The following is a 25089-nucleotide window of genomic DNA, read 5'->3' as shown; positions in this document are numbered from 1 at the left end:
ACCTATATCATTCCACTAATCCAACTCAACAAATCCTAGTGTCCTTGTCAATTCTTCTCTTTTTAGTACTCACGTCAATCTAACAACACTGCAACTTTGGATTGACAGAAGTGAAAGAAGTTTTTTATATTAGTCTTCCCAAAGAACACACGAACATGGCATCCATCTGCATACTGAACACCTCAAACAGCTCCCACCATCATCTCATCATACAAATTAACAGATGGGTGGAATCATAGCCTATGCCAAAAAGAGAGAATAATGCGTCCCTTAAAAGGAGAGAAAGCCTAGTTATGGCTGTAGTGCAGGTCTTAATTATCATCCACCTCTGTTTGACCAGAAGCACTATAATTAGTCTCAATACATACAAAATGATGACAGAATCCCTGTTGCATAATTATACTACAATTTCAAAATGAGGACTCAAAAGCATCTCCAGGCAGACTTTCTTTTGAGTTTTTGTTTTCTGAAAAAGAATACACTTTTCAGTAGTGTAAAAAAACATACCTAGAAGCTCTCTCTTCTCACGCATGCAAGAATGCAGTGTCCCTTTAGTACTGGGATGAATTAAATACCCGCAAAGCAGGGACTGAGTGCAAAAGGAAATGTTAGAGTAGATAAAGATCGAATCTGTTTGAGTTCCAAGAGTTCAATGCACTTTTGCCCTTTGATTCAGTGAATATCTTATTCCCAGTGGCACTTTTAGTAGCTTTCTTCTTTTTAATTTGTACAAGTTTTAGTTGGAATCCTGCGATCTGTATCTCACTAATAATAGTGTCTGTCCTATGCAGCAAAAAAATATATATATCAGTTCATCTGCCTAATTTATATATATAATAGGTGAATCACTGGCTGGATGGTCATCTCTAATCACTGATCAATAAAGCATATTATGCAGCCATCAATTACCAGCACAATTATGTGCAGCATTAATTATGATTTTCAAGTTTAAAAATGTCTGAATTGTTCATCACAGTTTTGAAATTTCATCTATAAAAGGAGCAGACTCATTCATCAACTAATGCACAAATAGAGAACGATTTGTACCTGTTTGTTTAGCTTGCGAAGTAGCGAAGCAATGGAGGTAGGGGCATGCAAAGGCTTGGGAGAGATGAGCAAAGAGTCGTACAGGAGCCTCTCTGGTTCATGGCGCCGGGCTGAGGGCGCCATCAACCGCGCCGTCGCCGGCAGCCGCGTCGGCAAGTACTTCAGTATCGAGGCTCGCAAGACTTCCTTCACTAAGGAGCTCCGCGCCGGCGCCGCTACCTTCCTCACCATGGCCTACATCGTCTCCGTCAACGCTGCCATCCTCGGCGACTCCGGTGGCCCCTGCACTCCCCGCCACTGCACACATGCGCACGCCGTCGTTGCCAATTCCACCCACTCGCGCCACGGCGCTCCAACCGCACACCCCTGCGACCTCAACGCCGATCCGGAGTACCAGAAGTGTCTGGAGACGACCAAGAGCGACCTCGTCATGGCCACCATTGTGGCCGCCATGGTCGGCAGCTTCGCGATGGGCGCTGTCGCCAACCTGCCGCTCGCGCTGGCCCCTGGCATGGGCGCCAACGCCTACTTCGCCTACAACATGGTGGGTTTCCGCGGGAGCGGCCCGGTGGCGTACGAGACCGCCATGGCCGCCGTCATGCTCGAAGGCTGTCTCTTCCTCGTCCTCTCGGTGCTGGGCCTGCGCGCCAAGTTGGCCCGAATGATCCCGCGTTCCATCCGCCTCGCCTCCGCCGCCGGCATCGGGCTCTTCCTCGCCTTCACAGGCTTGCAGGCCCGCGAGGGCATGGGCCTCGTCGGGCCGAGCAAGTCCACACTAGTGGCCGTGGCGGCCTGCGCCAGGACCGACGCGGCCACGGGTGAGTGCCTTGGCGGCGTGATGCAAAGCCCCACCTTCTGGCTCGCCGCCGTTGGCTTCCTCATCACCGCGGTGTGCCTCTCGAGGGAGGTGAAAGGCAGTATGATCTATGGCATTGTGTTCGTCACTGTGATCTCCTGGTTCCGAGGGACGAGCGTCACAATCTTCCCATACACCGATCAGGGGAACTCTCATTACCATTACTTCAAACAGGTGGTGGGCTTCCACATGATCAAGAACACGGCGGGGAGAATAAGCTTTCGCGGCTTCAACAAAGGCAGAGTGTGGGTCTCCGTCCTCACGCTGCTCTACGTCGACGTCCTCGACACGACGGGGTCGATGTACTCGATGGCAGAGTACGGGGGGTTCACCGACGAGAGGGGCGGGTTCGAGGGGGAGTACCGGGCGTTCATCGTCGACGCGGGGGCCACCATCGTGGGGTCCGCGCTGGGGACGACGACGGTGACGACCTACATAGAGTCGACGGCGGGGATGAGGGAGGGTGGCCGGACGGGGGTGACGGCGATGGCGGTGGCGGCGTTATTCCTGGCGTCGGCCTTCTTCGCGCCGCTGCTGACGAGCGTGCCGCCGTGGGCGGTGGGGCCGTCGCTGGTGCTGGTGGGGGCGATGATGATGGTGGTGGTGAGGGAGATCGAGTGGGGCGAGACGAAGGTGGCCGTGCCGGCGTTCGCGACCATGATCCTGATGCCGCTGACGTACTCGATCGCGAACGGGATAATCGCGGGGGTGGCGCTGCACTGGGCGCTGCATCTGTACGACTACGTGGTGGCGGCGTGGCGGTGGGTGGAGAAGGTGAGGAAGGTGATGGGGGAGGCGCAGAATCAAGTGTCCGCCGCCGCCGCTGCGGACATCATCCCCGGCACACCACCTGTTTGATGTTATGCTATATTATTATTTTGTTTTGTTTGTTTGTTCATTTTAAGAAGAAGAAAAAAAATCGTCCGACTGCTCTTTCTATATTTGGAAGGCCATTTCTGAGTTGAAGAAAAGTTGGGAGGTGCTTATTTTGCTTGTAATATCTTGATGCTTTAGATTTCGTCTTCGTTAATTGTCTTGTTTCTTTGGATTTAAGGGTTCCTGGACAGCGGTCAGTGGCTTGACTGACTAGGCGCCATTCTGACTAATTACAAATATAAAAAACATAAAGAACAAGCTGTTATGTGGACTTTAGCTATTTGCAATTTAAAAATTAGTATAATTTTTATGAAAGGGTACAATTTTTTTTCATAAAGATCTAAATTTAGGTGTTTAAATCTTTTAACTTTTATATTGCGCGTCCACAATCATTTGTAAAATTATCAGATAGACATTACTCAAATGAACATCTTATATCTCATTTAAGGTGAACTATCTGAAATATTTTTACTTTTATCTCTAGTTTAAAAATTTTATATTTTTAAATTGAGTTTAAATTTTAAACCTTATATAGAAGTTAACATATAACTTCTAGAACACATAAAAGTTGATTATTAGTTTCGTGTAAAAGTTGATTGTTAATTTCTATAATAAAATTAGTATATTATTTTGATTTTACTTAATAGAGTGAAAATTTAATCAAAATAATATTTCAATAAATAAAACAAATAAAAGGACTCTATGACAATCATTGCATTTCAAATGAATATTATTTAATCACGATTGATCTTGTAGAAGCTAACAGGTAATTGCTATAACGTGTAGTACCTAATTGCTTGAGCAAATAAATAAAGAGAACTTTATGACATCCATTATATTTCAAATGAATATTATTTAATCATGATCGATTGTATAAAAGATAACATATAGTTACTACAAATATATAAAAGTTAATATGTAGTTGTTGCAACGTATAACAATCGATTGTAATTTAAACCCTTAAATCCAGTTCAAAATTTAAATTCGATTCAAGCATCCAAAATTTTAAATCAGATATAAAGTAAGTGTATTTTGATCTTTATATTAAATGAGCCGTCCATTTCATTTTAATTGAAAAAAAAATCAGTCGGACTATATTATAAATGATGAGTGCCCTTTTTATTTTCATCCTATATTTATTTCATTTTTAATATAATTTATTTTATTTAAAACATATAAATTGATAGCATTAAATTATTTGTACGAACTATTATAATTAATATTTTCTTTCCAGCTATGTCTATCTGGCCTAATTTATTCCGTTTACTCTAGAAATGTAAAGCTACAATTTACAAAATTCTCAATTGTATTTTTTTTTTTTTGCTTTCTAATTCCTTATTTTTTTTTAAAAAAAAACATTTTATCGATGCAAATCAACTGAATTGTTCGATGGCCACTTGAATAGATGACCATAAAATTGTGTCCCGCCAAACGGTTATGATAGTGCAACAGTGGCTCTATGGCCACTTAGTGGCCACAAAATGGCAGTTAGATGACTGAGCTAGTCGCGATATTGTAACTGAGTTAGCCATGCAATCACAGTAATTAGGTGGCTGTTCTTAGCCAACTAATCCCAATTTCGTGGCCAGGTGATTATGAAAAGTTAGCTGCCAAGTCATGACCAAGCGGGCGAGAAATCATAGCCATGCGGTCACTCATGCCTCGACCACATTGCAACCGTGATTTTGTGACTGCATCGTTGAATGATCGCTTGTCAAGAGACCGCTCCACTATAAAATCACGACCGGCAGTCTTTTTTTTTATGAAAGGTAAATATGCATATTATCAAAGAAATTGCACAACCATATAGGAGCTCCCTTGGCGTCGGCTCATATCATGTCTGACAAACTGTCAGATCTGAGCAGTCACCAAGGTATGCTGTACATGTGCTCTCATGGGTACCATGCTCATATGTCTCACACTCTAATCATGTGTACAATAACCGACGAAGTGTCTGATGTCCTCTGCAGGTAGCCCTCAGGTAGTCGTGCCATCTCGTGAGGGGGGGGGGGGGGAGGGTAGCCCTCGCCCATTTGCTCAAACGTGCGTACCCTCTGCTCGAGTACATCAGCTCGCCAACATCCACGGTGCTGCATATGAAGTCTCCATCGGCAACCATGTCTCTCGTGTGGCCTCGACATCAACTGTCATCACCAGCAAGTGTAGTAGAAACTCCTCCATCTCAAAGTCTCCTCCTCCAGCTCCCCAACTACAGGAAACTGTCCCGTCGACTGCCTCCACCAGCAAGTGTAGCAGAACTCCTCCATCAACACTCCAGCTGCATGAAGCCATCCCGTCATCCGCCTCCACCAACATGTGTAACAATGCTCCTCCATCACAAAGTCTCCTCCATCAGGTCTCCAACTGCACCAGCCGCTAGAAGCATCCAACCGCCATGAAGCAGGAAACTGTCCCGTCGACTGCCTCCACCAGCAAGTGTAGCAGAACTCCTCCATCAGCACTCCAGCTGCATGAAGCCATCCCGTCATCCGCCTCCACCAACGTGTGTAGCAATGCTCCTCCATCACAAAGTCTCCTCCATCAGCTCTCCAATTGCACCAACCACTAGAATCATCCAACCGCCATGAAGATGCACACTTTTAGCAAGTGGTCAGTTATCAACGGATTTGACGTGTCTTTATCGTAGCCATTTCTATGGACTAGATAGGTCATTATCGGTGGACCTATTCACCATCATAGGCTTTTTGGCAAAGCCTCAGCCATCAACAGATTTGGGACGTCTTTATCGCGAGCCGTTTGCTGCGGACTAGATGGATCTAGAGGGGTGGATCCATGCACCTTGACCCTAACTAATTTTTTTTTACAATGCACAGTATGCAATATGCATGAATGTGGTGAGTGCCCTATATGTGAGTACCAGAATGAATACAAATGCAAGGACTTTCCTAATCTATACCCTAGTCTATGTTATGCACTGTGCATGTCTACCCTAATGCGCTACATAATGATGCGATGTAATAAATAGAATGTTGTTAGGATCGTCCTAGATCGGAGGTCTGCTCTTGTTTTTATGCATTTGCAGGGCGGAAACGGAGCAAAAACGGGTAAAACGGAGTTTGCATTGAAGACAAGGCAAGACAGGGTCGTGCCTCCCAGGCACGGCCGGGTCTAACCCCCAGAAAGAACCAGAAAGCCAGGCACGGGCGTGCCTCTGCCCGTGCCCCACTCCAGGAGAATTGCTGTGCTGGGCCGTGTCTTACAGACACGGCCGTGCCCCAGATCAGAGCCATGCCAAGTACTGGCCGTGCCTCACAGGCACGGCCGTGTGTTGTAACAGAACAGGGCCGTTTGGCCGTGCCTCACAGGCACGGCCGTGCTTCACACCAGAGCAAAGTCAGTGTCTGGCCGTGCCTCACAGGCACGGCCGTGCCTCAAGAAACAACAAAGACAAGACTTCAGACCAGAGAAGGGCCAGCTCCAGGCCGTGCCTAACAAGCACGGCCGTGTCCTGCACCAGAAAAGAGACAACGCATGGCCGTGCCTCCCAGGCACGGCCGTGCCACTTTTCCAGTACAGAGCGTTGCTTGGGCCGTGTCTCACAGACACGGTCGTGTCTTCTGCCAGAGCCTCAACTGTGCCTGGCCGTGCCTCACAGGCACGGCCGTGCCCTATTCCAGAACGAAGACCACACATGGCCGTGTCTATCAGACACGGCCGTGTGTCTCCAGCAGGCCGTCTCCAGAAGCACGTTTTGCCCTGGCCGTGTCTATCAGACACGGCCGTGTGACGGGGCCGTGTGCAGCGAACGAGAGGGCATATAAATAGCCTCTTATCAGCCCTAAACAAGGGGGAGAGACCTTGGGGAGTGTTCTTGAGCCGCCGTACCACCATCCGGAGCCGAAATCGACGATCCAATCATCCGATTGGAGCTATTCCTCCGCCTCCGTTCCGCCGACGAGAAGATTGCAACCCAGGGAAGAAGATCTTCATCGATAAGTCCTATTTCCCCTTTTCTTCTTCTAGTTTAGGGAATAGGATGTTTTCTTGTATTTCTTCTCCGATTTGTATTCTCTCCGTCATGGAGTAGTTCCTTTGATTCTAGGATGTAGGAGATTCGAGTGTATTGGATGATTCTTCTTGTGGATTTGTATTTACCATGTCTATGATATATTCCTGCATTTGCTTTATGGATTGTTTGTCTATTGTGCTTATATAGATGATGTTATTGAAAAATGGACTTGTCAAATTTGCATAAGGATAGGGATTTATTATGGTTTGATGGTGTATTAGGCCGTAACTGCCGGAGTGCCTGTGTGACAGACACTTGAGCTAATCGAGGGCCATCGGATCGTGACCATGAGAAGATGAGGCGATAGGAGATCGACAGATGACCATATACCTCTCCCCACTCCTTTCTCTCTCGCTGCTCCCGACATGGTGAGGCGTATTGCCGCCTACATGTCCCTGATGTTCTCCCCATCTACCGAGAAGTCCGCCGTCGGACCTCTCTACCACAATCTGTCCAGTCAGTCGGACTACGCTTCCTTCGACTACACTTGAGGGGGATGCTTTATGATGCGGGGAGTCAAGGAAGGTGACGTGGTCTCCCTTGAAAGCTTCGCCAGGTCAAGGTCTAAGCCACGGTGGCGAGCCCTTTCCTCTCGGCAGAGAGACTCCCGTCTTGGCGAGCCCTCCCCCTCTCGGCAGGGTAGACTCTCGTCTCGGCAAGCCCGCAGGGTAGACTCCCGTCAGCGAGCCCTTTCCTCTCGACAAGGTAGACTCCCGTCTCGGCGAGCCCTTTCCTCTCGGCAGGGTAGACTCCCGCCCCGACAAGCCCTCTTCTCTCGGTAGGAGAGACTCCCGTCTCGGCGAGCCCTCCCCTCTAGCAGGGTAGAGAGCTCCCGTCTTGACAAGCCCTCTCCTCCCGGCAGGGCAGACTCCCGTTTCAGCGGGCTCTCCTCTTCGGCAAGGGAGAGTCAGCTCAACTTTCCCCTTGATGTCGACGCCGAGGCAGCTTGCCTCCCGGAGAGTTTCGTCCTGTCTCTTTCACCTCTGTCTATAAACTCGGCCACTCCACCTCTACCAGGATAGACGTTAACTCTAACCCTGACCTTCTGACACCGACCACAGGAGTCACCGCTGAAAGAGAAGGACCGATCCGCTGCTCAGACGCAGCTGCTTCTGGCCCCAGTCCTTATTACTCCGCCGCATTTAAGGCACTCCCCGTCCTTATACGTGGCTTCTTCCTCTAACCTCGTGGCTGGTACGCATTACCATAAAGGTGTATGGGAGATCGATTTCGGGCTTCCCCTATGAGCTTCCCCTATGCCTATAGCCTGGATAGAGGGGACAAAGGGAAGGTTCTTCTGGTGACCGTGTGTAGGCTCAAGGCGCCTAACAGCCATCTTCTCGTATGGAATCCAAAGGTTGGTTATAAAAGGAGTAACTCATCGCTATGCAGGAGGTCAGTATCGAAGGAACTCTCTTACTACTATTCTTACTACTACTGCCTTTTACTTTCCTCGGCAGGAACCCTAACTTGAGCGTCGGAGTGGCTTACCGGGATCCCCCGGAGCGCCATTCCAACCTCTCTTGTGGAGTGTATTTCAGGATTCTCTTAGCGGCGGACGCCCGAGGTGCCCTTAGTTGAACTTACTGCCGAGTCACTTGCGTCAGACGGTTCGTTGACTGGTGGCTTGACCTTCCGCGATATTTGATCGGAACAAAAGATTAAATGTGTACTCATCTAGATATTTAGTTGCGTGGTTCATTCACCAAATTGTCCAACAGAGAATGAAGCTTGAACGTTCATCACTTGGACTTGAAATTTGTCTTGCACTATACGTTTCCTTGTAACGCAAAGTCCACGTACGCGCAAAGAGGAGAGATCAGGTGAAGGAAAGATGGCGGGCATAGAGCGTGCTAGAGTGGTCTTTTGGATTACAAGCTTATTATGTTGCTTCACTCTTCTTCGTCCAGCACTAAACTACAATCAATCACTCCTCGAGCACAGTATAACAGTAAAACGTTCAACAAATTAATTAAATATTTACAATTTGAATCTCAACTACAGTCATATTATGATATTGATATTTTTCTCCAATGGTATAATCAGCTAAGATGGCTTGGTGATGGGATCAGGATATTATAATTAAAATAACTTTAATCAAAGTTGCTCTAAGTAATTTTAATCAACTATTTTCTTAGATATAATAATTTTAATTACAACTATTCCAATTATAGAGTTTGATCAAAATTACTCTTCTAATAATATTTGATTAATTTTAATAAGTTGAATTAGTTTTAGTTTTGATATGTTAAAATAATTTTCACTAAAACCGTTACAATAACATAGAAACAAAGATATTTTTAAGATAAAAGATCTTTTTAAAATATAAAATAGTTTATAAAATGATATATCCTTTTAATGATAATTGATACGGGAAGGATAGTTAACATCCACGTGGCACGGATAGATCAAAAGTCAAACTAAATTATAAATTAGAAGTCTTACCAAGCTCAGCCTAGCCAATGCAGGACTTGAGTTCAGACCTTTAGAGGCCCGTGCAAGCCTATTAGACTCAGTCTGACTTGATTCCGAGGAAGCAGTGACATTACCACTCGACATCTGCCCCTGACTACCGAAACCTTAGCCACTCGATACCTGTCTCTCGACCACAAGAACCTCAGTCACTTGGCATCCATCTCTCGGCCCCGAGGACCGATGACGATGTGTTTTGTATATATTTATTTGATATTTTATTTGTTACACACACCAATCAAAATTACAATTTATAATTTAACCACAACCCCTAATTGCCACTCAAGTAGCATAGTAGAGGTACGGGTTGTCTCCCTCATGGAATCAATGATAGGGAGTTATCTTAGACAACATGGTGCGAAGTTTTTATTGTTAACCTTATTCAACAAACATCCTCCTAAGTATTTACAAAATCCCTTTATTAACAATTAAATACTACACTTAACAAATGAATATTAATTATACATAATTCATAAATTAATATCTATCATACATCCTAATCTCAAACTTATTCAAACAACACCCAAATTAACAACCTCATCCCTAATTCACATAATTACAATTAAATCCCAAGAGTTAGCACAATTACATTAAAGTACAAAACTTTAAAAAAATTATAATTTATTTAATTAGAAATTTACAACTAAATCTAAGTTATCTAAACATCCAATTGCCTTAAATTAACTCCACATTCAATTTCTACACATCAATTCCATTCCTATCAATTTCAAAATAAGTAACAAACACGTTCTTTATCAACAACTTCAACAAACACAACATCCATTCATTTTCACACCGTTAACATGAACCGGTTCATATATCAATAATTATTCACCATGCAATGCAAGATGCTCAATTCAACATTATCAATGAATAATTATTTCCATTCAACAACATTTTATATAAGAACATTATGCTCCATTATCACACATTCAACAATATAACTTAAACAACCCTAATTTAACACTACAACTTCTAGATTCAAACTAGACAATAATCCACTTCATTATCATAGATTCAACACACAAAATAGAAAATTCAACACACAAATCAGAACATGAAATTATAACAGTTCAATGAACCACACAATCAACAATTCCATTCAAATTCAACAATCTATAACATCAAACAAATTCGAGTTCAACAGCCATTCACCTAATTCGGAATCACACCAACAAGAACAAAATCAAAATCAAAAAATCAAACAAGTGGGGGGGGGGGGGGGGGGGGGGGGGGGGGTAAATCTTTTGAACAGAACAATAAACAAACAAAAATCAAACTAGGGTTAAGAAATTGAGTTTTTCATGTCTGCACAGAATGAAGACATTGGCACCACGCTCAATTGCTTTGCGCCAACAAGGACGTCCACTTTGGGTCTAAGCCCTCATGGCTTTGTTGTTGGGCTCTTCCCAAAAGGCCTCATACCAATGGAGATACTTTCTATCCTTTTAATCCCATGATCTTTTCCATGTACTTTAGATGTGGGACTATGTTTGCACCCTTGCAACCCCAACAATCCCCCCTCAAACAAAGGACCACAGGCCCCCCTCAACGTCGTTTTTGATGTCTGAATCCTCGACCCACCAGGACTTTTTGCCCCTCGGTCCACCCGATCTACTAGGACTTCCCACCTAGCCGCAACTAGGACTTTTTGCCCCTCGTTCCACTCGACCTGCTAGGACTTCCCACCTAGTCGCAACTAGGACTTTTTGCCTCTCGGTCCACTTGACCTACTAGGACTTCTCACATAGTGTCTGGTCCTCTTGATTTAGACACGGGAGCACCCACTTCCTTTGTTTAAGGTTCAAACCACATGGTTAGATCTGGATCATGGCTCATCCGGCGGTTAGTCCGGTGAAGTCCGCTCTGCCACTTGTTAGATTCAAAATATTTCCACAATAGTATGATATTGTCCACTTTGGGCCTAAGCTCTCATGGCTTTGTTCTTGGGCTCTCCCCAAAAGACATCATACCAATGGAGATACTTTCCATCCTTTTAACACCATGATCTTTTCCACCACTTGCAACCCCAACAAAGGATACATGAGTCGATCACCACTCTGCCCTAATCCCCTGCTGCAAATCACAGACAAGGAGTCAACAACCACAATGGAACCCTTACCTCGTGTTCTCGGTGGCTGAGATGGTTGAAGCTGAACAAGAATCCTCTGCGGAGCTTCGGTGAGCACGAAGGGATAGAGAGCTTACCGGAGCAACCACTCACGACTGATGTCCCTACTGTGCGGAATAACGTCGGCCACCAATCGTCGGAGCTGGCCACTCTCAGCAACCGATCCGTGATCGACGGGGGTGAAGAAGTCGCTCGTCAGAGCAAACCATTCATGCATTTTGGATGACTCTTAGGAAAGTTTACAAACTCTTCAACTCTAACATAATATTCAACTCGGATAAATTCATTTTCTAATCTATTGTACATATTCAAAGTTTTATTCATATACATATAAACTTCTACAACAATAAATTTTCATTGAATAAAAATAATATGTAAAACTAAACACACATTGAATAGAAATTTCAATTGTAAATCTAACAAATCATAGTTAATATTAACCCAATTAATGGTTATATATTTGATCAGTATTTTCAAATTAGTTAAGAATTAAAATATATTTGGCTACCAAATTTAAAAATATATATATACTAAATAATTTTTTCAAAAATAGTAGCAAAGGAACAAAAGATCATTCTAAATAGGTAGATAATTATTTACTGTTGATATTTGATGTAAAAAAAAACTATTCTATTTATAAGTTCTGCTTTGGTATTGTACTAGCATCCAAATATTTTAGATGCTTTTCACTATGAGACGTAATTTTTCCTCGATCATCTTTTACCCCTCACTTCTAACTCTACTCATTTGTCAAAGGTAAAGGAAAAGGTAGGTATTTTAAGAAATCATATCTTTTCTGAATTTGACCATCATTGTCTCTAGTATACTATTGTCATGACAAATTGCTCATCTAACAAATTATGAAAGTGAGCCGAAATAAGATTTTAGTGTTGTAGCTAGATTTAAGTTCCAGTTTCAGTTCCAAAATAAAGATTCAGTATTGTAGATTTAAGATACAATTTCAGTTCCAGTTTCATGTTGTAATTAGTAACTAGTCTTTTATGTATATCATCTTAGCTTTATGCATGGGTAAATTCTTATGCTCATAAAATATTACACTAGCAGTATTTGACAAACTCTAATGAAATAAACTTCCAGTTATAAAAATTATACAGTTATATTATACAACTATCAGTGAATTCTATTTTTCATGCAATTGGAATCAATTTAATTTCAACATACTTGGATATAAATAGTCTGGAGAAGCACAAAGAGATTAACAAACAAAATTGGTTCAATTGCAAATAACCTAAAGTCATTCCCTTTCCACTACAAATCAGTTGGGATCAAAATCAACATGACAATTACAAGATCAGCACAACATATTACAAGATAAACAGACAAAAAAATTTAGCATCACAACCCTAAACCTAACACTGACGAGCTCGGCCAGGCCAGGTTTGCCGCCGACGACGTTGGCCAAGCTGGGCCCGACGCTAGCGATCTCGCCCAGAACGGGCCTAAGGTTGTCGATCTCGCCCAGAATAGGTCCGATGTTAGATTTAAAGATTGAGCTTGGCCTAAACCCTAAAGGGGACGGAGATCAAAGGAGCTTACTGACATCGGGAGATTGGAGATCGATCGGGAGAGGAAGGCCGGAGACGATTTCTGTGGTGTCGGCGTCGGGAAAAAACCTATCGGGAGAGGGAGACCAGGAGACATATCGCGAGGGGAAAAAGTTTTGGCCGAAAAATCCTAAAAAATATGATATTAACAACGTTAATTTAGTGACAGAAATAAACTTTCATTGTTAAGTTAATAACGAATATAAATTTTTGTCGCTAATACGACGATGGAAGTCTAATATAACAACGGAAATAGACTTCCGCCGCTATATTAGAGACAGAATTAAAATTTCATTGCTATATTAGTGACGGATAGTAATCATTCGTCGCTACTGTAGCGACGGAATTAAATCTCCGTCGCTAAAATATAACATATCAACGGAATTTTGCTAATGTAGCGACGGAAGCCTATTTTCATCGTTATATTAGTGAAGAAATTAAAATTTTATTGTTAATTCTAATAGTATTCTTGTAGTGTTCATCACTTGGACTTGAAAATTGTCTTACACTATTCGTTTCCTTGTAACTCAGAGTCCCCGCAAAGAGGAGAGATCAGGGGAAGGAAAGATGGGCAGGCATAGAGCGTGCTAGAGTGGCGTTGCATGCATGCATGGATGTTTATTTTGTTGCTTTCACTCCTCTTCTTTGTGGAGCACTAAACCACAGTCATTGGTATTTACTGGAGAATAAACAATGAAATATATAATATCAATGCCACTTTGATTAAATATAAAATCTTATCTTATTGTCAAGCAATTAATAAACTCGTTACGTGTTTGAAAATAAACAACATATGTAATCACCCAATTGATAAATAGGGAGTTCCTGGGTCCATAAGTCAAACATTTGCCTTATAAAAATGCATCCAGTTACGTGCACGCAATAATACAGAGATCGCGCAAACGCAAAAGAAAAGAAAGGAGTAAAAAAATTATGTTGGAGAAGACTCACACTCATCTCCCTCAATTTTAATTAATAAGAAAGGGATGTTTCTTGGGCAAAAAATCAACCCCTTACTTTTATCATCCTTCAAAGACACTCTATTTTTTAAAAAATTTCAAAAAAATATTTTAACATTTTTTGTATTTTAACGTTAAAGTAATATTATTTTTTAAATTTAATTTTTCAAAATTACTATATAAAAAATGTTATTAAATTAAAAGAATTTTAACTAAATAGCTAATTAAAAAATATTTTAATATAATAATTTTAATTAAGTTGAAGTAATTTTAATTTATAATGTAAGATTTATGACTATAATTATTATAAAATAATGGTATTTTTTAAACTAAAATATCCCTTTACGCTATGTTTGGATGGGGTGAGAAAAAGTTCATTAATGGAAGGGAAAGAAAGGAAGGGAAGGGAAGGGAAGAAAATGAAAGAGAAAAGGAGAGGAAGTAAAATATTTATGTTCTAATTGTTTAGAAGGGATGGAAGTTTCAACATGTGTTACCTTATTTGGGAGGAAAAGAAGGAGAATAAAGATTAAATATATAAAATTATAAAAATACTCTCACTTCTTAAAAAAGACAACGTATGTAGAAGATGGATGGAAAACTATAAAATTTTGTCAATATTACACGTAAAAGTTAAGATATAAAAGGTCTTAAAATGAACAACGCATGCTCTTTGAATAAGTCCCTGCCATTGGAGGAGGAGGAGGAGAAGAAGAAGATTAGGAGTATCTGTCTTCGTCCTCTTGAATCTTGTCATCGAAAAGATTTACGACGAGGGCCAACGTCAACGTCGACATCGTGGAGTACGAGCCATTGGACACTGGGCGGTGACGACGTGCGTTGTGTGAAGAGCGACGACGCAAAGATGAGATATCTAAATAAATGAGTTAATTTGAGAATTAATATTTTAAAATAGAAATAAAATTAAAATAAAATATTTTTGAGTTCTCCTTCTCCTTTTTATCTCCATATTTGAGTGTAAAAAATTTTAACGATTTATAAACATGTAAAGGTGGAACTTATTTATCTCTCTTTCCCCTCCTTAACTTTTCTCTTTTCTTCACTCCCTCCCAAATAAAGAATAAGAGGCCTACAAACTGTTTATAGGTGTGGTGCTGTAATAAAATAAAAAATAAATAAATAATTAAAATTTTAATTTTAATAGAGATGAAAGCCTACTTCTATGTAAATAAAGAATAAGAGGCCTACAAACTGTTTATAGGTGTGGTGCTGTAATAAAATAAAAAATAAATAAATAATTAAAATTTTAATTTTAATAGAGATGAAAGCCTACTTCTATGTAAATAAAGAATAAGAGGCCTACAAACTGTTTATAGGTGTGGTGCTGTAATAAAATAAAAAATAAATAAATAATTAAAATTTTAATTTTAATAGAGATGAAAATCCTACTTCTATGTGTCAAATTGTGATTCAGATAGACGAATAAACTATCTATGATCATGTGAATAAGGAGAGGTAGGTGGAGATAACCTTGAAATGAGAAGATGATTTTAGGAAATACTTTTATTTATTTATTTTTTGGCCAATTATCTTTTCCCAGACATTGCTGTCTGATGTGCTATAAAGAAGGCAATCGATCCCCCACTCCAAACGTACCTCTCTATTAAAATCACTTTAATAGATATTTATCATCGACCGACTTCTCTCCATCACCAGCAAGCATGGCTTCCTCCGCGCTCCATTACCTGCTCCCTCTGCTGCTGATCTTCTCCAATCCTCTGCAACAGCCCGCGTCTGCATCCTTTGCCTTCCACCTCAACTTCGCAGGTTCGATCGCAGACAACCAATCAGCTAATTAATCCTAGCCTCTTCGATCGTTAATTATCTATCCACTTGAAATTTCCACTTCAGGAGAAGACAACCAGCGCTTCCCCGTGATGCGGCACCGCCGAAGCAAGATCTTCCACCCTTCGACCGGCCTGTGCGTGATGCGCAGCAAGATAACGGAGCCGCTCAGGCTCGGCCCCTGCTCCAAGGCCGACTCGTGGCGGTACACGCCGCAGCAGTTCTTGATGGTCACCGGCACCTACTTCTGCATCGAGCCGGTGGGGCTCGGCGACCCGATCAGGCTCTCAATCATCTGCGAGTCGCGGTGGGCGTTCGCGTCGGAGTCGGAGTCGGAGTCGGAGGGGCCGACGCATCTGACGACGGAGCTGGGGGACGGCAGGAAGGTGTGCTTGGACTCGGACGCCGATGGCATCCTCGTCGCCAATTCGTGCAACCAGTTTGACGGAGACCAGGCGGTAAAGCAGGGCGTGGATAGCCAGTGGTTTAAGCTGGCTACGACCGTCACTGACTCGTGAGGATGAATTGTACTGGTGTTAATTAGATATGTATATATATATATGTTTGTACCTGCAAATCCCATCTGGTCGATCGTCTGTATATAAGTTTCGAATTACAAGAAATGAAACAGCATATGGATTGGGGAAATTGTAGCTGATATTCCGGTGTCGATTACTGAGGTGAGGATTGAACAAGGAAGGAATTCAACGTGGAAAAAAAAGATCCTCAGAATAAATAATAAAAGATGGAAAAAAAGAAAGAGGAAGAAGTAGGAAAGGAGATCGGCCGGCTGTGATTCTGAAAAGTTTGCAGCGGCCTGATCCGAGTTCGCGGCCGCCGCTGGAAGAGATTCAAGCCCTAACTGCCAGTCATCCGTGAGTAATTTCCCATGAGTGAGGTCATCGAAGTTGACTAGGGAAGGAAAAGAAAAAATAATAATAATTGTATCCGATTTTAGATGCACGATTTTTTTTTTATAATCATTTCTCTTAAATAGAAAATCATATTTTTCCCAAGGATGCATCTAATATTTTGAAGTTTCCAAAGGGGTTATATACTTTGCCTTTTTTACAGAATATTCCCAGAATATTCCTCTCTCCGATAGTTGTTAAGAGACTCTGCATGCATGACCCAACTTTTTTGATGCATTTTCAATATCAATTTGGTGTCATTATAACACTAAATTTTTTTCAACTCCAACCAATACACACCATTTCCTACACTAAAAAGAATATTCCTTAGAATATTATATTTTTCCATCTTATAATTTATTATTTAACATATATCACTACAAAAAAATCATGAAATAGCGACGGAATTAGTATATATATTAATTTCAACATACATATTAATTTATTAAATATTTTTATTGTGATCATAATTATTATTAAAATTAATATTTTTATGGTACATAATAACTAATTTTTATAATATTATATTTTTAATTATAATAAAATAAATATTAGTATCTTCTTTTTTAATTATGGTGGAAATAATTTAGTAAACATACTGTTATTCAAAGATAATGCACAATCATAAACAAATATTTAATAATATTACAAATATTTTAAATACTACTCATTTAAATTAATAACTAATATAAATTTATAATATATAAAATTTACAAAAGAAATTTAATTTAATTAAATAATATTAATTTATAATATTTAAGAATATTTTAAATATAGATTATATTTATTTAAAATAAATAATTACTTGCACCATTTTGGTGCAAGTGAACAGTGGTGTTACACTGTTCACTTACACCAAAATCTTTGAGATATCTATTAGAGTTTATTTGATATTTTTTTTACACTAAAATGATGAAATAGGGCATTCATTGGAGATGCTCTTAGAGCTTCATGTTTGCAGGTGGCGTGGTTTACACATAACTCTTTCCAAACGAAACACTATTTCGATTTCGGTGGTATAGCAACTAAGCAAAATCTCCATTAAATAGAAATAATCAATCAAATCGATTTAATTTAAAATTTTAATTAATTTGAAAATTATTTTTTAAAAAAATCTTGATTATTTAATTTATTCGACTTCGATCTTAATTTTAAATGTAAAATTTTAATTAAATCGATTAAATCAAAATTTTTTAAAATATTAAGTTGACGGATACAGTAGTATCATTCGACTGTCGATTTAGGTGTGAAATAATCCTAATAATCTCCAACGACGATCCTATTGCGAAGTCGCGATTCATTAGGATTTATCAACTACTCGACTAATAAATCGAATAGTAAATTTAGCAGTCGAGTGGCGCAGCCTATTGACATCTATAAATTGGGTACAATAAATTTAGCAGTTGATGGTTGACTATCCACATAACAGTTGATTATTGGAGAAGAAGTAGTTGACTATTGATAATTTAATCAATTCGATCGATTACCAAATTAATCGATTTTATATCGGTTCGTGTTGTTCAATTTTAGTGATAAACTTTAGTTTATTCAATTTGCCCAAAAAATATCGATTAGTTCAGTTTCAATTAGTTCGGTCGATTCGATTTTAATCAAATGCGCAACCCTAATAGCAACCCATGAAAAAGTTAAAGACTATTTTTTCTACAAAGAAGACTAATTAGGGTTTACTTTACAACTCGGTGCATATCATTACTTGATATATAATCTACTTTTTTTTTTTCATTTATTCTCTTCAAGACTTTCTAATGTAATTTTTTTATCTTTTCTATCGGCTACCGTCTTGAGTTTATTTATATTCTAAATTTATAATATGTAAAAATATAATGTATACAATTGATTTGTCTATAAACACTTTGAAATATTATTTTATTTGAAGTCTAAACTAAATTATATGTTTGAAACTCAAAAAAAGTCTTCGTCGAGTCAAATATGATTGAATTATGTAGTGACTAATTAAATTATCATAATAAATTAAATTATCTAATACATGTATTTATTTTTAAAAAATATAATAATAAATTTAATACAGGAAGAATTAAATTATTTTTGAACTTCCTTTCCTTTGTCATGGCCATATAAGCTAAGTTGTAGTAGTATATATATATATATATATATATATATATATATGAGAGAAAAAGTTAAATTTCTTTATTAGCTATATTTCTTTTCTAAATTGTTATACTCCTTTTCCATCCCCAAATATTATATTTTCATCCCCTTAAATTAGTATTAGAGTGAGGTGGGGTTTAAGAAAAATGACAGCTAGAAATATTGTTACTCCATTTCCACATATTTTGAATAGAGAAGATTAGCCCCCGGGTATAGCTGAGTTGGTTACAATGGAACAGAATTGTACAAGAGGGCAAGGGTTTGAATCTCGACAAAGCCAAGACAATACCCTTCTCCGTCATGGCCAACTGCAATTTCTCGATTTACCTCCTCACAGTTGGTCGTGGGGTCGACCGTGTGGGGCCGTTGGGATGACAGATTTTACCTTTTGTAGAAGAATGGAGAAGATTATGATTATTGGAGCGGTAAATTTAAAATTTGATTGAAAATATTCAATTTGTGGAATATAATCGATAGAGGGTTATTAAATCTGAAAAAGAAGAAGCCTTGAGAGATACTGAAAAGAAAACTTTGGTGGATAATCGTAAGTACACTTATGCTCTCAATCAAATCAATCTTGGAATAGACAAAGTGATGTACAAGAAATTCTGAAAAGTAAAAATATCAAAACATGCTTTAGAAATTCTTTAAAAAAAACTTATAAAGGTGATGAGCAAATGAAGAATGTTCAACTTCAAATTTGAGATCAGAATTTAAAAAATTAGAGATGAAAGAAAATGGTAATGTTGTTAGGTATTTCACCAAAATTTGTTATATAGTGAATCAAATGGCTTCTAATGGTGAAATTTTGGACGATTTGAGAGTTGTACAAAAGGTATTTTGCTCGATCTCTTTCTGAAAAATATTTATTTTGTTACTATTATTGAGTGGACAAGAGATCTAAAGAGCATGATTGCAAAAGATCTACAAGGCATTCTGAAAGCCCATAAAATGAAGATTAATTTATTATTACTCCCATCAACACTTTGATAAGCTCTCAAATCCTAAGTTTCTATTGGAGGCCACAGTTCAACCTATCGCAGTAGGGGCAAAAGTTTCAGAGGACGTGGTGATTCAAGCTCTCAAGGAAGAGGAAAAAATAATCAATAATACCATCAAAATGACAATAATGAAAATTGAGGCTTCAAGTTTCAAAGAGGAATTAAGAGATAATGGTTATTATAGAGGTCGAAGACATGGTTATTAATTCGGCAGGGTTATTTATTGATTACGTCGACGTTGGGTGAAAGGGAGTAAGAGGAAAATAGGGTAAATATAAGTATCTGTTAATTGTTGAAGGTTATTTCATGTACCCAAATAAACCTCTGACATCTTATTCTGGTCTTGGTATGCTTCCTAAAGTATGTACCGATCTCCTGTTCTGGTTTCGGTATGCTTCCTAAAGCATGTGCCGAACTCCTGCTCTAGTCTCGGTATGTTTTCTAAAGCATGTGTCGACCTCCTGTTCCGGTCTCGATATGCTTCCTAAAGCATATGCCGACCTCATGACTCGGTCTTGGCACGTCTGCTGTGGGTCATGCCGACCTCATCACTCAGTCCCTACATGCTCTCTGCATTGTGTGCCAACCTCATGACTCGGTCCCTACACGCTCCTTGTATCGTGTGTCGACCTCATGACTCAGTCCCTACACACTCCCTACATCGTGTGCCGACCTCATGACTCGGTTTCTACATGCTCCCTGCATCGTGTGCCAACTTAATGACTTAGTCTTGGCACGCCTCCTACGTCACATGTCGACCTCATGACTTGGTCTCTGCACACTTCCTCCATCCAGGGTCAACTTTTTGGCACGTGATACTTAGTTGGTGTTAGATTTGAGAGGTGTCCTAAGGCAATCGTCTTACAATTATACTATTTATTGGATAAATAGCAATTCACTATTTGAGTGCACATTCCATATGTGTTTGATTGGATCTTAAACTCAAATACTGAATGTCCGCAATATGATTCATAACATGAGAGAATTTATGATTAGATCACAACTCGTGAGCATCTCTACATGTGCAATTATGAATGTATTGAAATTATCCCTAGTCGAGGAATTGATGAGCACGAATATCATCGATTCTGTAGAGACTATCACGTTTAAACTCTTTGGTTAGCCAAGCAGATGATCTCACTGCTGGAGACATTGGATGTTGAGAGTTAAACGTGGATATCGGTTAAAGGTAACTAGTTCATTGGAGTGATTTGCCTTGAGACTTCATATGGTTCGATATAAATGTCAATGAAGATCTCAGTGCAGCTTAAGTGCGAGTTTCCTTTAACTTACGATATTCAAGTCACCTTGGTTATAGAGGCTTATACTTTGATATTTTAAGCAAGCATCTCCGAGGAGGTGTGGACCCGGGATGATTGGGTATAAGTCAAAGTGCTTGAAGGTGTTTGAATAACCCACAGAGGATTCACGCTCCTTGAAAAAGGAGACGTATACCCTGCAGCCGTTTGTTAGGATTGTTACTAAAAGTCTTTGGCCAAAGCATTACATGTCAAGAGTACAGTACTCTTGAACACATGCACAAGTAACTTGAATCTACAAGACAAGAAAGCAGCTTGGGCTAGGTGTGACGTAGTCAGCCTAGTGGGGACCGACACATAGACCATGTCCTGAACCAAGCGGGTATAAGACGGTGAAAGGAATGATGCACGTTTAATTGGAGCTGTCGAAGGGTTTAGAAATATTCTGGAATTAATCGTTAATTTTCTGATCAATTGGAGATCATGATGTACTACTAGGTGCCACTCATGATCATTCTGTAATTAATGGTTAATTACGGACGACCAACATAACCGGGAATCTATTGGGTACACGCACTACAAGTTCTCCGAAGGACTTAAAATGAATTTGAGAATTGGATTCTCAAAATGAGAAAAATAAAGTATGGTTGGACCAGACAAGAGGACAAAATGATGGAACTCATCTTTCAAAGATGAAATGAACGAAATTGATTTTATTCAAATCAGAGATCGTTTGGTTATTAAACCAAATGATTCGATTTTAAACTAAATTAAATTAACTTGGTTAATTACGGACGACCAACATAACCGGGAACCTATTGGGTACACGCACTACAAGTTCTCCGAAGGACTTAAAATGAATTTGAGAATTGGATTCTCAGAATGAGAAAAATAAAGTATGGTTGGACCAGACAAGAGGACAAAATGATGGAACTCATCTTTCAAAGACGAAATGAACGAAATTGATTTTATTCAAATCAGAGATCGTTTGGTTATTAAACCAAATGATTCGATTTTGAACCAAATTAAATTAACTTGGTTTGGTTCATGATGGAAGATATTTTGGTAAAACAGAAGAGATGGTGAGATTCGTCTTGTGAAGACGAAACGAACAAAACTAGTTTGAGTCAAATCGGAGTTTGTTTGGTTAGTGAACCAAGCGAACCAAAATAAATCTTGCTACAGTGTTGGTTTGACTGAATCCGATTCAGTCTGATTTAGGGTTTTTCAACTTTGGTTATTTTTGGTTTCTTTCGGTTGCCGCAAGAAAACAAAAATAAGGGGAAAAAAATCCTAAACATTGTAGCTCCTCAATAAAACAAAAATCGCGAAAACACCTATCGCTATCTCTGTTCATCCTCTTCTCGCGATGATGTCTTCTTCCCCGTGCACGCGCCGGCGTCCTGGCTCCCCAATCACAGCGGCGTCGTCCCTGGCCCACCGTCTGCTCGATGGCCGCCGTGCGTGAGAATGGTTCCAGCATCCTGACGTCGTTGCCGGCTCATGTGGCTTCTCCGTGGCACGAGAAGACAGAGGAACGGTGAGGAGGAAGAAGCTGCACAACGTCGTCTACTGATTCCCCGTCACTCCTTCGCCTGAGGACAACACTCTTGCCGGCGCCGCTTCTCCACCCGACGCTGCTTGGTCGTGAGAAGGGTTCTCATCGTGCGAGAAGGGGACGGAGTCTTCGTCCGACCTCAAGACTGCGGATCGTCTATGTTGCTCAGTTTCGGCTGCGCCAGAGAAAGGAGGGTGCCAACAGAAACATTAATCGTGAAGCTGTGATCCCCTCTTCCTCTTCTCCCCTTCCTATGCTTTGTTCACCACCGCATATCGGATCTCTTTGCTTCGCCGGAGAGACTGCTGCCATTGGAGAAAAGCTACTGCCTTTGCTGCCATGGAAGGAGAGCGTGAAGGAGAATGTCTCCGGTGTGCTTGTTCACCCGAGCTCGGCATTGGATGCAAAGACTCTGTTTTGGCCGCGTGAAAAGAGGGAGAACACAGGGATTGTATTAGGTTTAGACGTCATAACTCTCTGTGATTGTTGGAAATTATTTCTGACAATTAGACAAGTTATTCAGACGCTATCAATCAATCCCAATAGGCTGACGATCATCTACAATCCTCTCGGAAGCTTACGACGTTTCCAGAGAATTGTTCCATCATCATCAGAAAGAGTTTTCGATTGTTTGTTCGCTATCGGCGGTCAAAGGTTGACCAAAACTATATCGAGAATACGATTCCCAGTGATAGTTATAAAACCTCGAAATGATCGTGATAAATATTGTTGCATGGTTTTTGGATTTAGGTCTTTTTCTCGATTCGATCGTCATCGATCATCAGCTAGTACAGAAGACAACGTGACTCATGATTTCCGAAGCCGTCCAGATGAGAGCTTGACGTGGATCACTAGTAAAAGCAGGACTTCGACGAGGACCACTCGATTGATGCCAACTCCGCTCAACGTCATTATCTGCGAGGTACGCGTTTAGAATAATTTACTATTCTAAAAATTTTAATTTTCTGCCATGTCTTGTATGCTGTTATTTCCTATTATGCATGCGTGTGTTGTGATAATAATTAGTTTAATTATTTATTTATTTTCTGCTGCGCATATTTGTGAAACGTATAAACACACGCATTGCACTGGGACGATCCCAACAGTAGTATCAGAGCCAGGTTGTGCAAGGCCTACGTGTAAAATGGTTTTACGCGTAATAGTTAGTCGTGAATCTAATTTAGAAAATTTTAAGATTTAATTTAGAATTTCTAATTATAGAAATTTCCTAATTAGTTAGGAGATTTCGTATTAAGAAATTTATTTCCTAAATAATTAGATTTTTTCTTAATTAGAATTTTATTTCCTAAAAGAAAATATTGAGATTTAATTTAGAATTTCTAATTATAGAATTTCTTAATTTGTTGGAAAATTTAGATTAGGAAATTTATTTTCTAATTAATTAGATTTTCTTAATTAAAGATTGTATTTTCTAAAATAAAATATGTGATTAGATATGGAAAAGTATTTCCTAATTAATTAAAGAATTTTGATTTGTGAAATCAGATTCTTTACCATATTATATTAAATAAGATTTATGATAACTATGGCTATAAATAGTCATAATTAGTTGCATTAATTATGTTATGTCATGTCATTTGCCATGATTAATTACATTAATTATGTCATGCCATTTACTACCATGTCATGTAGATAATTTATTATTTGCATGAAAAGAGGATGAGACCTATGAAAATCTCTTACAAATAATTAAAGCTAACACTTTCTGTTAATATGGTTAGAACTAGAGTTTAATTTCTTGTTTGGGTTGTTGGACTCTAGACCCGACTTGAAGTTAAACATGTTAGAACCATCGAGATATGATCTCACGATTAGCGGGCTGGCTTTAACTTGAAGCGTTGATTTGTTGGACTCTCTCCAAGGTCAATGCGGATAGAGGTGAAGTCAGGTGTTATACATATGATGTATACGTGTTAATGCATTAACAACCCGATATTTATGTGAACATTCAATTAGTTGATAGTATAATGTGATAGTTATATATACGTGATACATAATCGATATATGATACATACCGTTGTAGCTAAGAATGACTTATTGGACTCTCTCCAAGGTTGTTCATATCTAGAAATGGATATCAACCCATTTGGAGAATACCTACAATCTCCCGAATTCAAAGTAAGGGCTTTTGAATTCGTAAAATAAATGAGATTAATTAATGTATGTAAATACATTGCAAATCATCTCTCTTATTTACTCGATTACATTTCTAGATTTAATTGATTACGCATGTTGTCTTTTATTACGCATAATTTAAGATACCAATAATTTGGCTGACTTAACCTTAAGGACTGGTATCGAAATTTGAGAATTATTCTTAAAATTTTAAAATTATAAATTTTATCTAGAGTTCATAAAAGGAAAGTAGGCATGTGATGTCTCTTCCGCTTGATATATTTCATAAATGGATGTCATACTATTTCCTCGTCCACTCGGGTACTGGATACTAAGTGTAACTTTTATATAT

At 39.6% G+C, this 25089-nt stretch overlaps 2 protein-coding genes across 2 annotated transcripts; both read left to right on the top strand.

Annotated features, from left to right (window-relative positions):
* The first annotated feature begins 1078 nt into the window (after nt 1-1078).
* Nucleotides 1079-2761, top strand: LOC141812821 (adenine/guanine permease AZG2-like). The gene has a single exon (XM_074700784.1). It carries the CDS (start codon nt 1079-1081, stop codon nt 2759-2761), a length of 1683 nt encoding a protein of 560 aa, XP_074556885.1.
* A 12784-nt stretch (nt 2762-15545) lies between these two features.
* LOC141841577 (uncharacterized) lies at nt 15546-16400 on the top strand. Its single transcript, XM_074729754.1, has 2 exons — nt 15546-15724; nt 15809-16400. The coding sequence occupies exons 1-2, from the start codon at nt 15619-15621 to the stop codon at nt 16258-16260; spliced, it is 558 nt and encodes a 185-aa protein (XP_074585855.1). The 5' UTR covers nt 15546-15618; the 3' UTR covers nt 16261-16400.
* Nucleotides 16401-25089: the final 8689 nt, after the last annotated feature.

The sequence above is a fragment of the Curcuma longa genome, chromosome 1 (assembly GCF_044706935.1).
Source record: "Curcuma longa cultivar G26 ecotype Majalengka, Jawa Barat chromosome 1, ITB_CL_G26_1.1, whole genome shotgun sequence".
Taxonomy (NCBI): domain Eukaryota; kingdom Viridiplantae; phylum Streptophyta; class Magnoliopsida; order Zingiberales; family Zingiberaceae; genus Curcuma; species Curcuma longa.
Note: the sequence above shows the minus strand (reverse complement) of the source record. Positions and strands in the feature narration are given on the sequence as shown.